The 15,831-nt window shown below is 42.1% G+C and overlaps 1 protein-coding gene across 5 annotated transcripts in view; it reads left to right on the top strand.

Annotated features, from left to right (window-relative positions):
* Nucleotides 1–1,794: 1,794 nt before the first annotated feature.
* The window catches only part of GLIS3 (GLIS family zinc finger 3), a 181,666-nt gene continuing 167,629 nt past the window's right edge, over nucleotides 1,795–15,831 (top strand). For 2 of the 5 annotated variants that reach the window (XM_082783465.1, XM_082783462.1), the window contains exons 1-2: nucleotides 1,795–1,960; nucleotides 7,459–7,940. In XM_082783465.1, coding sequence (XP_082639591.1) covers nucleotides 7,556–7,940 — 385 coding nt within the window. In that variant the 5' untranslated portion in view covers nucleotides 1,795–1,960; nucleotides 7,459–7,555. Of the gene's footprint in view, nucleotides 1,961–5,370; nucleotides 5,444–7,458; nucleotides 7,941–15,831 lie in introns of those variants that run through there. The other 3 variants (XM_082783464.1, XM_082783463.1, XM_082783467.1) reach the window with 3 other exon arrangements.

Raw genomic sequence — 15,831 nt, 5'->3', positions numbered from 1 at the left:
GTCCAGGGATAACCCCTGATTTTTTTAGTGATGAGCTCTAACTAAAACGTAGTTGCATGGAAAATTCTCTCCTGTGGTACCAAGAGACAGTAAACAACATGGGATATTTTAATTTGCTTGGCTCACATATACATTCTGTGCTCTAACGTGGTAAGGACTCCTTCTTCATTTGTCAGTGCTTTTAAAAAAGCCAGGCACAGCTTTTTTTTTTTTTTTTTTATATATATATATATTTATATATATATATATATATATAACCTTACTCGATCACTGCCTAAGAAGCCATACACTTAGAAACAAAGAGATCACAAAACATTGTCACCTAATGAGAAAGCCTGAAGCCTCAACATTTCCTCTATGTACTCTGGCTGTGTAAAGAATGTATGCTGTTCTCTTCTTATCAAGTTCATATTTGCATTAATTTGGTGTAATGTGAGTGAACAGCAAAAAAAAGCTTTATCTCAGAGGAGCTTATTCAGCCAAAGAACTCAAGGCTGGCCTTGAGCAGCTCAGTGATCTGCATGCACCCTGACACTAACCCTCACCACACCTTGCAAACAAGCCAAGCAGAGCTGCAGGCTCCCATTCTCCCTGGAAGAAATGATCAGGACAGCCACGACGACACTCTTTGGGACTTGGAGAACTGCCATTAACACCTTATCTATGTGCTGGGGTGATCCTGCTTTGCATGCAGGGCTTGAGCCTGCTGCACTCTCCTGGTGCCCACACATGCAGGTGGGTGCCCTTCCTCCAAGACCCCACTGCTGGCAGGACATCCCACCACGGGATGGTCTGGATGAGGGAGTCATCAGACGATTTGCTGCTCTCTGAGCCTGGCTTTCCAGAGACTCCTCTTCATCTCATTTATACTCCCAATTCCCCAGTTACAGCACTTAAATAAAACTGACCCATAGTGAGGGCATAAGTTTCAGTTCCTGGGCTTTTCCCTCCATCTGTGTGAGACAGGCATCCTGTGGGAGGCATCTGTGGGAGACAGCACCTCGAGTCTGCATCACCCTGGGAACATTTCTGGATGAGGGGATAGATGCAGAATACCTGCCTAAATACTTCCCTTTCAGCTTTTCCTTATCCCATTGCTAGTCCAGTCTCTGGTGTTTTCAAGTAGGACCACTCTTCTGTCTCGTAAGACAGAAGAGCTGCCTTCACGCCGCATTTCTAAAAAGCACACAGGAGTGTCGACAGGCATCCAGCCCCTTGATTCTCCTTCCCACGGCAGTGGCGCTGTCCCCTTCCCTCACCTCCTCCCCAGCCCCTCCGGACCCCACAGCACGTCCCCACGCATCCCCCTTAACAGCACCACGCAGCCCCATGCAGCCCCAAGACCCCCTCCAGCCGCCCTGCAGCCCCTAGAGACCTTCTAAACACCTATATCCACCCCACGGGCAGCAGCCCTTCAGCCTCACACCGTCCCCCGCGTGCGACCACCTCCACCCCCCGGCCTCCCATCCCCTCCATCCCCCGCAGAGCCCCCTCGCCGCCCCAAATGGCGTCGGCAAGGGTTAACGGCGGGGCCGGCGGGCACATGACAGCGCCGGCACGGCCCGGCCGGGCTCCGCGGGGAGCTGCTCGCTGCCGGCGGGGGAGGCGGGAGGTGAGCGCGACGGGGCGTGCGCGGCCCGGCCGGGCTCCGTCCCGCCTGCCCCCGGCCCCCCGGCGGGGGCTCGGCCCCTCCGCCGCCGCCGCCGGGAGAGGTTGAGTCGGCAGCTCCCGGCCCCCGCGTCAGAGCCGGGCGGGAGGGAGGGGGGGGAGAGAGGGTTGTTGGGGGAGAAAAAGCAAAACAAACGCGGCGGCGGTGAAGTTACTTGGCCGTTACTCACCGCGCTGACCAACCCGCCTGCCGCGGAGATGAGGGCGCAGCGCCGTCTGGCAGGACGGCACAGACAGACAGACAGCCTCCCGGGAGAGACGGGTCATCCCGCGGGTGAATAAGCGGAGATAGGTACGGGCCGGGGGAGGCGGCAGCGGCAGAGCCTGACCCGCCGGCGGCGCGGAGCAGCGCGGGGGCAGCGGGAGCGGCGCGGAGCGGGGCCGGCGGGGCGCGGGGGGCGAGGCGAGGACCAGATGTCGGGACCCCCGCGGCGGGGACTGGCCCGGGACCGGGCGTCCCGCGGGCAGTGCCCGGCGAGGTGGCAGCTCTGCCTCGTCTGAGGGCCTGCGTGCGGCCGGTCACCGCGGCTCCTCGGGCTTCGCGGCTTTCAGCAGTGCCCTCCTCTCCTCAGACCCCCGGTTGGGTTTTGGCCCGGGCTGAGGGCGCTCCAATTTCAGCGGTGAGGCGTGTGGGTGAGGTACGGGTGGCAGTGGGCATCTGATGGGACATCTGTCCGCGGCAGCGTGGGGTGGTGGCAGCGGGGCACCGGGACAGGTGCCTCTGGCCGTGTGGCTGCTGTCCCTTCCTCCCATGGGAACACCGTCGGTGGTTCCCCGTCTCCTGCTCACGCTCACACCTGCTGCAGCTATCAACAGCAGGTCCGAAAGCACGCCTCAGACAGTGCCCGCTGCTTCCAGGTTGTGCTGGGTTTCTCTGTCAGCTCGCCTGAAGTTTGTAGCTCACCCTAGTGAGAATAACGCTGCTCCTGGAAAGCTCCCGCTGTTTGGCTGCAGCAACCACTTGCAGTGGCACAGCCCTGCCACTCTCAGTCCTAACGGAGAAAAGTCTGAGGAGATCCTAGTTACCACCATAAAAACCTGAGGAGATTTTTCTGGCAGAGTGGTAAAAATTTTGGGTCCCGACTACATGAGGATATACATCATCCTGTCTACTGATAACGGCTGCCATTCTGATGGCAGTCACAGCAGTATTGGTGGCTGCATTCTGTGCTATGTTTGTACAGTCCCTTGCACAAAGGCATTCCTTTCTATGACTAATCTTCCCAGGAATTATAGTGATGCAAGTAATAAGTAATTAGTGTATTTATTACATGAGCTCTGAGAAATTCGGTTGTGTTTGGAGGCTGGTTGTCTTACAGTGCTGTAGGCAACCTCCTCTTACTTTCATGTGCCTTGCTTGTTGATGTCGTTTCAAGAAGACTTTCTGCTGACCGTGGAGAACCAGAAACCTGGAGACTGTATGACTCTTCCATCATTTTTATTGGATAACTACCTGGGCTTAAATAAATGCGGTATCATCAGGGTACTGCAGTTTAGAATCCATGCCCCTGTGGTAGTCCAAAAGTGCAGGTGTCATGAAAAGGACACAAATGACCAAAACAGTGGATGCTAATGTAAGGTACTTACTGTTGTCAGTACTGCATAGCTTCTGAGATGCAGGCTTGCATGGAGTGTGGGGAAAAGATTCTATAAATTGTGTGGAAAGTGTATTTCGTAGCTTCAGTTTTGAAGCCACAACATCTTTCTTTATTGCAGTTGTGGTTCCTGATCTGCGTATTGTTCCAAGCTGAGTTCCAAGCTCTAAGTTTAGTGTTTTTTTTTTTTTTTTTTTTTTTTTTTTTTTTTTTTTCCTAGTTAAATCTCCTTCCCTTGGAAAGGAAAAGGAAAACCCATAGTTACCTTTTTGGTTTCTGAACTGTAGCCAGATACCTGTGCAGAAGGTGTCAAACCAGTACTTCGTTTGGTGAGCGTGTGTTTTTTAGAAGACAAGTTGTTAAGCTGGTGGCTGTGGAGCTTCTGTCAGGGTGCGTGCTTTTCACAGCAGCTGTGATACACAGCAGCTTCCAGGGCCCAGTTTCTGTAGACAAGGGGCGGTCAGCAGGGCTGAGGTGGGGCACCCCCATTCTGGAGCCCTCCTCTGGACCAGTGCCGAGATGGGGCAGGGGGATGCTGGATAGAAGCTGTCCTTGGTCTTGGTGAGGTGAAGATGGCGCTCGCAGTCCTGCAGCGCATGGTCCAGGTGCACGAAGGGGTGATGCCGTGTGTCTGCTCTCATGGTAGCTGCTGTGGAGGTGAGGTAAGGGTTTCCAGTGGAAGAGTATGAAGGAGGGACTGTGTGCTGTGTTGTCCTTCAGCCTTCTTTGTTATTGCTTGATACTTTGATAGTGCTTGATACCTGATGTGCAAAGTGCCCACGTCTGATAAATACCACCTAATCAAACTGTGAAAGTGTCTCCTAAGCTGGATTAATTACAGCTTCTTAAACTGATGTCTGCAGTGGGCTAATTCAGCACTTACTGAAACTCAGTGGTGTATTACCTCTTACTTCAGTGGGTGGAGTGATAAACCAGCACTTTTCAAAACTGCACTGTAAGAGCAGACTATATGGCATACTGCACTGCAGGCAAAGGCTTGTGAATTCATCTTTTGTTTTCCTTCCTGAAGGATTATTACTCACATTTTCCAGAGATTCAGCTTGAATTTAAATTTTACTACATGGTTTTCTGAAAGTGAATTTATGAATCATTGTTATGGATTTTGAGTAACTGTGCTGTCATGCTGTTATTGATAGATGCAGAGTCATAGAGCTTTGAGTAATGTCAGCTTACAAAAAGAGACTTCAGAAGCGGTGGACCTAAATGTATTTCCTTTGACATCAGAGCAAGTAGGAAAGGACACTGCGATGTCTCATTGATGGAGAGAAATATTTCATTGAAAGGTGGCAAGTGCTTGTACACTGCTTTGGTACTACAAAAGAATTTGTCTGGCACAACTGTTCAGTCTCGGGATAGTATTCTTTTCTTTTGTATTTTTGTGTTCTTAATTTATTATATGTAAGTTTCAACCCTATTCGGAATTTCTAAGGGTAAGGTAAATAAACAACAGTATCTGATGCAATATTCCTACAACTTCTAAGATCACTATGGTTATCATGTCTTTTTGCTTTTATAAATGTCTATAATCGGGAGCTATTTATGATGTAAAAGTCATTTAGACTTTTAGAATTTAATTAGCATCCGATTGGCTTTTAGTTAGTTACATATGCTTCAGTGCAGTTTAGCCACTCTGACTTTGATATAAGAATGTCATTTTGATGGAAGCTGATACTAAACAAATCAAATTAATGAAAGGGCACTTGTGAACAAGTAAATTATATTAAAGGTACAACAAAATAATAATTCAAAAGAGATGAGAAAAGTAACGCTCTCCAGGGTGCTTTAGTGTTTTACAGAAAGTGCCAATTTTCATGTTAATATAGTGTTACACATCCTCATGATGGAATCAGAAAGATAAATTGGCAAAGAAATTGTAGAGAAATTACTTAAATTGTTTCTGCTTTCATCCATAAAAAGAATAAAGGTTGTTTTTTGTGCACTTTCAGGTCATTTGGTTCAAAACATATCTTTACTGGCTTTAATAAAGAATTTACAGGCCCAGAGGCCTTCTCTTCAAGTGTGAAAGAAACAGCAGTATCCAGTGATAAAAGTGAGGCAAAGACAGTACAGAACAGTGTTATTCATTGTAAAATACAGTTACTGTAGAAGAAGAACAGTAAGGAGACCAAACAGCTTTGACCTGGATTTTGCCTGAGCTGGTAGGTCTGTGTAAACCATGTGTGTATTTGTTGATTAAACTAAAGATGCTTTTACTGAGTAAAGCTAATGCATTTATCATGTGTAATCTTTTCTTGATTATATTAGTACTTTTCACAGACAGGGATTACGGACAAGAATGATTGCTATCTGTAGCCAGTTTATAATGCCATGGTATATAGCCTTACGAGCAAAACAACTGCCTTTGTTTGTGTTTCCTTTTCTAAGGAACTAGTCACCTGTGTTAGGACAGAGTACATTCTGCTTTTAAAACAAACTGAGGATTTAAGAACATTCAGCTCTGTCTGTCCTTGGTTGAATTGCAAAGAATGATTTGTGCTTCATCAAGGCATGACAGTAAATAATATTGCTTTTAATTGGTGTTCTTTACAATTTTTATTCCCATAATATAAAAATATAACAATAAAAATAGTATTCTAAACACATCTTTTGAGACCAAACCCGTGTGGTTAGGGCATCTCTCTCTCTTACTGACATCAGCCATAATATTACTCTTGTCTTTGAAGATAATATGCTTAGACCTTTAATTGTTAGTGAGTTTAAACTGTAGCGTGTGTATGTGAATATCTATACATGTGTATCTACACAGTCGCTTAGATGACTTTTACTCTAGTCTGGAGGTGTGATATGAATGCAATTTTGCAAAAAATATATTATTTTTTTTTGGCAGCTCACAGAGGGAGAAAATTGGGACATAGTAATCCAAGAGTTAAGCCTGAAGGTTCTACACAAACTTTGATCATGAATATACTGATCGTAACATTACTAGCTTCAATGCTGAAAACCTCATGTGCTGAAGATAGAAGTTATAGTTCAATGTTTTGCTGCAGCACAGTCATAATATTTAATTAAAACCTTACTGTATACATGATTTAAGACCATAATTGGAGCTGAATTTCAGTTTTATTTCTGTCAATTTGGATGTCAGAACAAGTCAATTAGGCACAGAGTCCATGATTGAAAAAACTACTTAACCATGTACTTAATGTTAAACATATGAACCTAGTGATGAAAGTTGGGCATACGCTATTCAGCTGAGCTATGGCTGAAATTTCCCCATCTGTGTGATACCTTAGCCTAGTGATTTACACTGACAAGTGCAGCTTTTGTCTACAAAATCTTTTTTATATTGGGAAATGTTTAGATCTAGTTGATTTTGCTGTGGCATAGGTCATGTCTGAGATGATCACTCAATACATTTAACCGGTCTTTTCTTCTAAGATTGAAGTAACGGGAAAACTTAAATGAGAAATGTGTCTTTGTGGAAAGTCAGAGTTCCACAATTATTATCATAATCAAAAGATGGCCATGAAAATTTGCCACTGTATGATGATATCTAAGTTTCATTATATCTGTCGGTTTACAGTGGGCATCCACTTTTGTAGTTACATTCACAAATACTGCTACACTGTACTTTCTTGTAATAGTTTTTTCTACAGTGAAGCCCCACCAGTGTTGGAAGGTCCAAAGAGGCATTTCTGTGGTTTTGCTTTTTCCTCTCCTTTTTGTTGTGTGTACATCCTTTAGGATGTGAACTGGCATCTCTTTCCTGTTTTGTCTGCATTGGCATAGTGCTGCCCTGCTGTGTTTGCTTTTCAGCACCATTTTAATTAATAGACTGAGGAGGTGGCAGGAAAAGGGGAGATATCCCTGTTCATCCTAACAACGATGCCTTATCAGAGAGTCTTTTCACTCCTGGCTGCATTCTTTCAGTTGCTCAGCATTCACTTCATTTCATGGCTGGTTTAGCTAATGCGAAGGCAGCTGACCTTATTGCAAACTTCAGCTTTTGAAGGGGCAGGTTCTCTCCACATTGGAGCCGTGAGTTATTGCTTGGCTTTGTTCTTTCTCCCTGATAGGCCATGTAGTACTTGTACTTGGTTGCTTGTAACCGGTGATGTCTCCAAGTTAACAGCCAGAGGCAGACCTGTCTTTTATACATTATTTACTAAACCATCAATTATTTTTATTTATGTATTTATTTATTTTTTAACAGGTGTAATACACAATGGATTACTTACTGACTTTGGATTGATATCAGTCATAGCTGTGGGTCTGTAAAACCACGCTTTGATTTCATTAACTCCTTAAAAATGAATGGGAGGTCATGCAGTATGAGCCATCGGACAACAGGTATTTCTCATGGAACTGGGATGATCAGTGAACAGCAGATCCCACCCATCAGAGTTCATGCAGGAACTCCCTGTGTATCTTCAGATAGCAGCAGCCAAAGCCCGGCTATTGGAAACTTTTCTGCCAGCCTACACTTAAAGATGCCCCTAGGAGGAGGGGTAGCTCCTCAGAGCAACATCATTGACAGTACCATTCACCTTCCCGCTCTAAGTCCCAGAAGACAAGTGGTTACAAATGGGAAGCCTTTATTTGAAGTCCTGCAGCCCCCAGGACTGCCAGCCCCACAATCCTTAAAGCCAAAACAGCAAGAATTTGGAAACACATTCTCCCTGTGCACAGGTAAAGGTAAAACTTTTTATATTGTTTTTAGTAACAGCATTTCTTCTCCAGTATCACATAGCTAGATGGTATTGGTTTCAGTAAATCCAGTACCTTCTTTACCACTCTACAACAGAGGAGAAACTGAAACAGAATGTTTTTCTATTTTCAACTAAAGTAATTAATCACGTGTTTTTTTTCCAAGAGCTTTGTAATTTACAGCAGTTGCTCATACTCCCGGAGCTATCCTAAAATTCCTTATAAACAGTGTGGTCTGACTTTGCTTTCCTAACCTAACTCAACAAATCCAAATAGTTGTTTTGTGCTCTGTAAAGTCAGAACTTTGTGAGTGCTATCAGAAATATTCCATCTTGGATGTATGAGCACAGCTTTCCGCTGGTGACTAACAGCTGCTTACCAATGAAAGCAGCAATGTAGTCATAGTTTTTAGAGTGCTTAGGCAGGGCAAGCTGTAAAGCACCTTAGAGGATGTCTCAACCTTAGATTTTCAATCCAATTTCTGGAACCACTGTGTGTGCTGTGGAAAATAATGATGCATAGCTCTTACAAGATTTTGATGCAGATTCTCTTTGGGTAAGTAGTTGTACATCAGAGATTTACACCTTTATCAGAAAATACTCTATTATCTGCTCTTCAGTCTATGAAGTTAGAAGAGAACTTTAAGGTTTCAGTAATTATGGATTCTGGCCAAGCTAAAATCAGGACACTATTTTTGAGGAATTTTGGTGCATAGACCTAAGGATTTAATGGATAGAAAGGAATTAAATATTTTAAAATACCAGGAAAAGCTTGAATTTATATCTAAGTGCAAGTACAGAAAAGGAGACAGATTTCTTGCTTTATGCCAAGCCTGTTGCTTTTCTCAGTTTTCCTTTTTTCTTCATTACTCTGCTTAGAAAATTTAGTAAGTCCAACATTCTTCAGCAAGGCATGCAGGCTTGAAACCACCAGTATTTCAGAACAAGTTGAAAGTTAACTGCATGCTTGAGTGCTCTGCTGAGTCAGGCCTGTAGTAATGCATATACATATTCATTGGGTGACCTCTGAGATTGCTTGTCTGATGCTTGCTTTGTTGTTGGTGGTGGGTGTATTTACACCATCTAGCTTAAGGCTTCTGCTATTGGCAGCAAGGAGAGGTGGGCTCCTCACATGAAGAGCTCTGGAGGAAAATGTTTCTCTGTCACTACAGGTAGAGCTTGGTTCCTGCTCTGTTCAAAATTACTTACTTAAATATAATTCAGGGATCCCATTCAGGGATCTCTAAAACAACTTATGCAGCAGCTGCTCCACCAGCTGCATGTCTTGCAGAGAGCATCACATGATGAAGAGAATGTCACCTAGTTTATTGTCCTTGGCATTTGGGGTTTTGGATCTGCTCTGCCTGACCACGGTGTTCCTGTTTTGTCATTTCCATCTTTGTTCCTTGGCCCACTCACCTACTGTGTATGTAAAGCAGTCTGCAATTTTGAATCACAGCAAACAGTGATTCTGGTGGAAGGGCTGGCATTAGGGAAGCTTATGTATAAACAATGCTGGTTAAACATTTTGGAACCAAGTAACTGAAAAGGCAACAGACAGCGACAGTTGCAAAATAAATGAAGAACTTAAGGAAAGACATTAGGAGATAAAGAACATGGGTGACACTAACATATACACATGCTTGTCTTTCCAAAAGCATGCTTTGGATATTTGTTCTGTAATCAGGCAATATAGGATGGCTAGTGAATGGCCACAGAGCTCTTGATTGTACCCTCGTCTACCTTCTTTCTTCTCAGTGCCTTTTCATTCATCAGACAGATGTTGTAGTATTTACTTGTAAAATCAGGTTATCCCATGCAAGAATATGTTGTGGTTTGATTTTTGAGAATTTATAGAATGGTGGAAACTCTACATAGTGCAGGAAGATAAGTTACCATGGAAGAAGATACTAAGGGCTTCAGGTACCATGGACTTTGGATTCTGTTTCTATTGATTGGGGTTAGTAATTCCTCCTGCTTTAATGTTCTTTTTAGTAACAGGCCTGCTTAGGAAATTAAAGATTACGTGTGCTAGGACATATATATCTTCTATATATCATAGAAGAACTAAGTCTCATACACTTTGCCAAATACACTTAGTCAAATACACTTAGCTGCATCCATATAATTTTCTTAGACACTGATAAGCTGAATAAAGCTTACAAATAAGACTATAAACCTCTAAAACTATTCATGTAACTTATGCTCATGCAGGTCTTTTTTTGTCCTTTACTAGTGGCTGGTACATGGAGGGCAATGTTTTTTGATAGGTATTTGTTTTAGTTAAAGCTTTTTCTCAGGAAGACAATAGTTTTCCTTTTACAGTTGTCTTTGTATCTGTATAGAGGTTTGCACTATTCAGAGATTATTGTTGTTGTTTTTCTTTTTTAACTTTAAAATATATGGACTAGTAAAAGCAGCAAGATACACAAGAAAATGACTTTTTGGTGTTGGCAAATAGCTTTCCTGCTCATTTTCAATAATGGATAAACCATTTTTAAAAAGACCATGAGCTTCAGTTTGGGATAAAGAACAGAATATTGTGTGCAACTATGTACCTTTTTTCTATGGAGTTTTTTTGACAGGAGATGGTGCTGAGTGTACAAAGAGAACAGTAATAACGTACAGTAAGTGCAACATGCTCTCAGCAACATGCTGAGAATCTTTTATTTTCATGAAGACTATCTTTATCTTGTATAACGATGCAAAGCTTTGAAAGAAAAGGATTTTTAGAAAGGTTGCCACCTCAAGTCACATTAACAGAAACTGTTACACTTCTGTGCATGACAAGAACCTAGAACACACTGCGTTTTCTCACTGTAGGGAAAAAAAGCAAGTCTTGACAGGCACTTGTGTATGCCTCTGACTTCAACTACTGTACCTCCTGTGTGGTACTGAATGTATGATGTGCTTTCTAGTACTGTTTTGTGCATCCAAAAAATAAAATAGTATAATGGTGGATTTTTTTTCAGTACTGGAAAATGTGAGAGTAGGTTGTTTTTGTTGCTAAGAATGAACACTTTTGTCTTCCCAAATTAGATATTTTCACATATAAATTAGGTGCAAACTGCAAGTATAACAGTACACATATTTGACTTTGGAAATCTACAGTGTCACATTACATTTGGTGTGTCTATTTGACCACTTTTTGTGAGTAATTAGTTCCACACATTATAGATTTACTCAGACTTTGAAAGCAGATCTCTATTGACACTAGCTGCTATGGTGAAAAAGAACTGGAGAGACATCAGGTAAAAATGAGCAGAAAGGTTTGAGAGCAGCAAAGAAAGACAGAAGACTGAAATGTGGTCAGCATTTGTCTTCAGCTTCTCTTTTCAATGCACATCTGTTGAGAGGTCTTGTAATGAAAACCTATACCATTAAAAAAAATATCTAGCTTTCTACTGCATGTTCTGTTAATAATGAAAATTTAAAAAGAAAGTCTGATCTTCATGTGGTTCACATTAGAACTGCCCTTTAAGTGTAATGATGCCCAGGCAATGTTATTTATTCAAAGATATATTACTTAGCTTATCTGTTCTGAATACACATATCTAAGTAGCATTTCATCTTCTAGAAAATCCAGTATCTTTTCTTATTCCTTGTCTTTTTCACTTTTTCAAATTTTGTCAGCATGAGCTGGAGGATGTTCATGCACATCCTGAGTGTTGTCACATCTAACGTAGTAATAAAAATCCCAAATCTTTTGGAAAATAGAACACATTTTCTGAGTGCCAACATGTTCAACACCTGTACCTGCTTTCTCTTACTCTGCGAATTAAATCGTATGTTTTTGAACTCCATCAAGACGTATTAAAAACAAACACATTGCTGCTGATTTAGGTAGTTACTGGAGTTGGCTGCTAAGGAAACCTTATCTTTTTCCCTCAGCATTACCTGGTAGGGTCCAGTAGGGACAGAGGAGGGTCAGGTCCTGGGGGAGCTGGATCCTTGGCCTGAAACACTGTGATCATACACAAATATTTATGGAAGCTTATTTGAGGCTTAGTAGTAGATTTTCCTGCCATGTTAGACAATACACTGCAGTCTTAAAGCTACTCAAATTTGCCTGATAGAGAATTTCCACTGTGGTAGGAATTCTCCAGTGAGGTACTTGCTGTACATGGAGGTGGTGTAGCTGCTGCACATCCAGCTAGTGTTCTCATAACCTGGTGGAGAGGTCCCACAGGGACACAGGAAGTGGGGTGGCAGCATGTCATCATGACTTTTGGTCTTCTTTCTTTATATGTTTGCCAGACCTGCTATGTCTGGCAAGACTTTCTAGAAATTACAAGCAGCTCTTAGACATGGCAGCCATAGCCACACCATTGTGCCCCTTTCTCTCTGGCAGCAGATGATGCTTCATACATAGTTCAAGTCTTGGAAGTCAGTCTGGCCTTTTGTTCCACTCTGGTTGCTCTACCAGAACTGTTTTGTACTCTGTGTGTGGGTATGTGACTGAGGCTGTGTTATAGCTGTAAAGAGCTGACATGAAAATACTTGAGATGGGGCTTGAGGAAGATAATCTGGACATATGCAGGTAAAAGGAAATGCTTACTGGTATTTAAAGAAACTAGCCATTAAAGGAACATATGCAGATATATGTTGATCCCTTTTGCTGTCCATTTTACGGTTATTTTATAATAGTTATCATCTTCCATTTCTGTGATTTCTACAAAGTTAAGTGTGTGCCTTTAGATGAAAAATCCTCATGTATTTTATTTCCTATTATGGTTTCCTTGCAAATGCAACTAGATTTTTTTTTCATGGTAAAATGTCTGATAAGATAGAATTCATGTTTCCTATACAGGATCAATAGGACTCGTTCTTAACCTAGAAATATTGACCGACGTTAAATCTTGTGGCTGTTTTGTTTTTGTTTCAATATTTTATTTTATTTTATTTTTAATCATGTGTGTGGTTTTGTTGTTGTTGGGGTGGGGCTCTTTGTTTGTTTTTGGTTGGTTGGATTATTTTTTTTTTCCTTTCTGTGAGGAGAAACAGCTCCAGCTAAGCTGTGTGAGAACTGTGAACTTGGTCAGGAAGGATTATTTGTCTACAGTGGCCAAGAGAGCCTTGTTTCACTTTTGAACAATAACCACACAGGTCTGTCAGGCTTGTTATGTGCAGAAGTGTTAATCAGTAAGCAGCTTGAGCCACACTTGAAATCTCTTCTACATACATTTTTTTTGCTCTCTAGTACTGTTTTTTTGTGTCAGTTGGCGCAGTCTGAAAACAAGTTGTTCATCAGTATTCTGTGCAGTTCCTTATGCAGAAAGCTTGACTCAGGCCTTATTTTCTTTTTCAGCTCTTTTCTTTAATCAATTTTCAGCAGTTTTTAAGCCTATTTATTGACAATGTTTAGGTACAGCAAAGTGTTTAAGTGATAATGATCTTAGCTGTATCCAGCATGACAGATTTTCCAGCTTTGCATATACTTCAGTCGCCTTGACATGCTTGAAAAGGAACACAAGACCCATCAATGCAAGGAAATCATTAATTGCAGCTCTGGTGATCGCTGGGGAGAACCATTCTTGAGCCAACAGGGATAGGTCTTGGTGGATTCTTCTGTCCTGACCAGGAGTTTCCAAAATGGCATAGATGAGGATGGGAGAGTCCTCAAGTTTAATTCATGAATTAGTTCTAGGTGTGGGATGAAGAGACTGATTGCAATACTGCTTGTGTTTGAGGAGGTTCTCTGTGGATCTTGGCATGCCTTTATAGGCATGCCGTTATATTTCATTTTAATGTAAAAGGTGGTGCATAGATTCCTATAGCAAGACATTCCTTTGGAGTGGTTGTTGCAGATTAATTTGTTTTATTTTTCCATCTCTCATGTTTCAGCCATGGCTTAACTCCTGAACATAAACGGTGTTCAGGCAATTTACAGTGACTTTGACTTTGTACTTTTAGAGTCTCTATCTTAACCATTCAAAACTTTTTTTTTTTTTTTTTTTTTAAGAAGAAAATGTTGAAGAAAATGAAAATAGTGATACCAAAATGCATATTGGATAATGTGTTATAAAGGCCTGAGGCAACTTACAAAAATTCCCTGGAGAGTGTTAGGCTTAATGCCAGAAGGGATCAACTTTACACAGGAACTGTAAAATCCCTCGAGTATTAGGCATATTGCCAACACTTACCCGTTCTGTGTTAAGAGTTTAATGTAACTACTCTTATACTTTTATCCTCTGCTTTGTGGGCTTGGACAGTATGCTGTAAAGTGAATTGCAGCTATCTAAAATACAACAAAAAATATAGTGAAAGGGTACACTAAGGGGTAGGTCACATATTATAATTTTCTTAGACAAAATATTATTCTTTCAAACTGGGACAAGCCAACTGAAGGTGATGGACTGTATTTATCATCAGCTTTATGACACCTGCTTTCACCATGACAGCTTGCTGTTCTCAATAGCATACAAAGAGTCTCTCCAGCTGGAAGGCTACAGAGAAAGCAGGGGCAAGCTGGATGGGGGAGGCTACACTGAACTTGGCAACTTCTGGTGGAGATCTCAGTATGCCTTTGATAAAAATCGCATGTCCTGAGAAGAATTCCCAACGGACAACATCAGACGGCACCTACCTTCTTGAGAGGCTGACTCTTTTAGCAACCTCGCATATTCTTTCCTCTCTCCTTCATTTGGTCCTTACTGCTGCACACATATTTGATGCTGGTGAACAGGGAACATGTGGATTGTCTGCTTTGTTTTAACTGCTCTCTCCTACCCGTCTCACCAAGGAAACAATGTGAAGAGAAGCTGCTCTTCTGACATCTATGCTGTACCTAAAGTACAAAAATAGACTTCTTTTTACTTTTAGTGTTCTCACACAGTTGTAAACATTGGAATGATGTCTTTTTTTTTTTTCTTTCTGAGAATAGCAATGGGAGTAGTTGTCCACTCTGATGAGGTTCTTTTGTTCTCTGTTTTCCTTATTGCTGGTGTTTCTGCATCTAAGTTTGATAATTAGTTCTGCCTCAGAGTTCAACAGAGCTAGGGAAAGTAGTATGACTTTTTGAAAGTCCATGTTAACATGTTTGAACTTTGTCTTAGCTTACACAATAAACTGTCTTAAAGTGTATCTGACCTGTTTCTCACTGGGTTATAAATAGCATGCACGTTCTCCTTTGTCTGCATTTCTGTACCACCTATCACTTCCAGGGTCAAATTCGCCTCAGGCCAGTGAGGTGCTTGCAGGCATTGCATGTGACTTTCTACTTGAGTTAGTGGAGCATGCCTTTCACTGTGAAATGTAAGAGTGTAGGTCGTCCTTCCATCAGACTTCAGATGCCAGCTCAATATGTATTGGGTGCAACAGATGGGATGTGGCAAGGAATACTGAGATCCAGATGTGAAAACATGGCTTAGTCAATGATATTGTCAAAACTTGGCATTTGCATAAGCATGCCAGATTTTTTTTTTTTTTTCTGGTATCTGCTGCGGTGCTTGTTGCTGGAGCTTCTTGGTCTGTTGTGTGCCGTTTTAGCTTCATGCCCTGCTATTCCCTCTCTCCCTTCTTGTTGCTTTTCTCTTTTTGGATTCCCGGTGATGGCCATGTTAGCCCAGTGACAGACATGGCCACTACTGCATCGTCTGGTGTTATTGGAATGCAAGTCACAATGGCAGGGATGAAAATATAACACATCATGATGGGTGTGATATAAATGTCTACAGTGAATAAGTACTTCAGGGCATTATTCTCTCTGAAACCAGAAAAACATCTTTAAATGCGCTAGAGATTGTAAGACACCAGAGCAGATATACTGCCATGACATGCCTGGTGCAGTCTTTTGTACAGAATTGGAATGAACCACAGCAATTGAGTTTGTTTTTCATCTTTTATTTCCCATGGTAAACTTGTTGGGTAAACAGAATGAA

The sequence above is a fragment of the Aythya marila genome (assembly GCF_965140915.1).
Source record: "Aythya marila genome assembly, chromosome: Z".
NCBI classification, from domain to species: domain Eukaryota; kingdom Metazoa; phylum Chordata; class Aves; order Anseriformes; family Anatidae; genus Aythya; species Aythya marila.
This window is presented reverse-complemented; position numbering and strand designations above follow the sequence as displayed.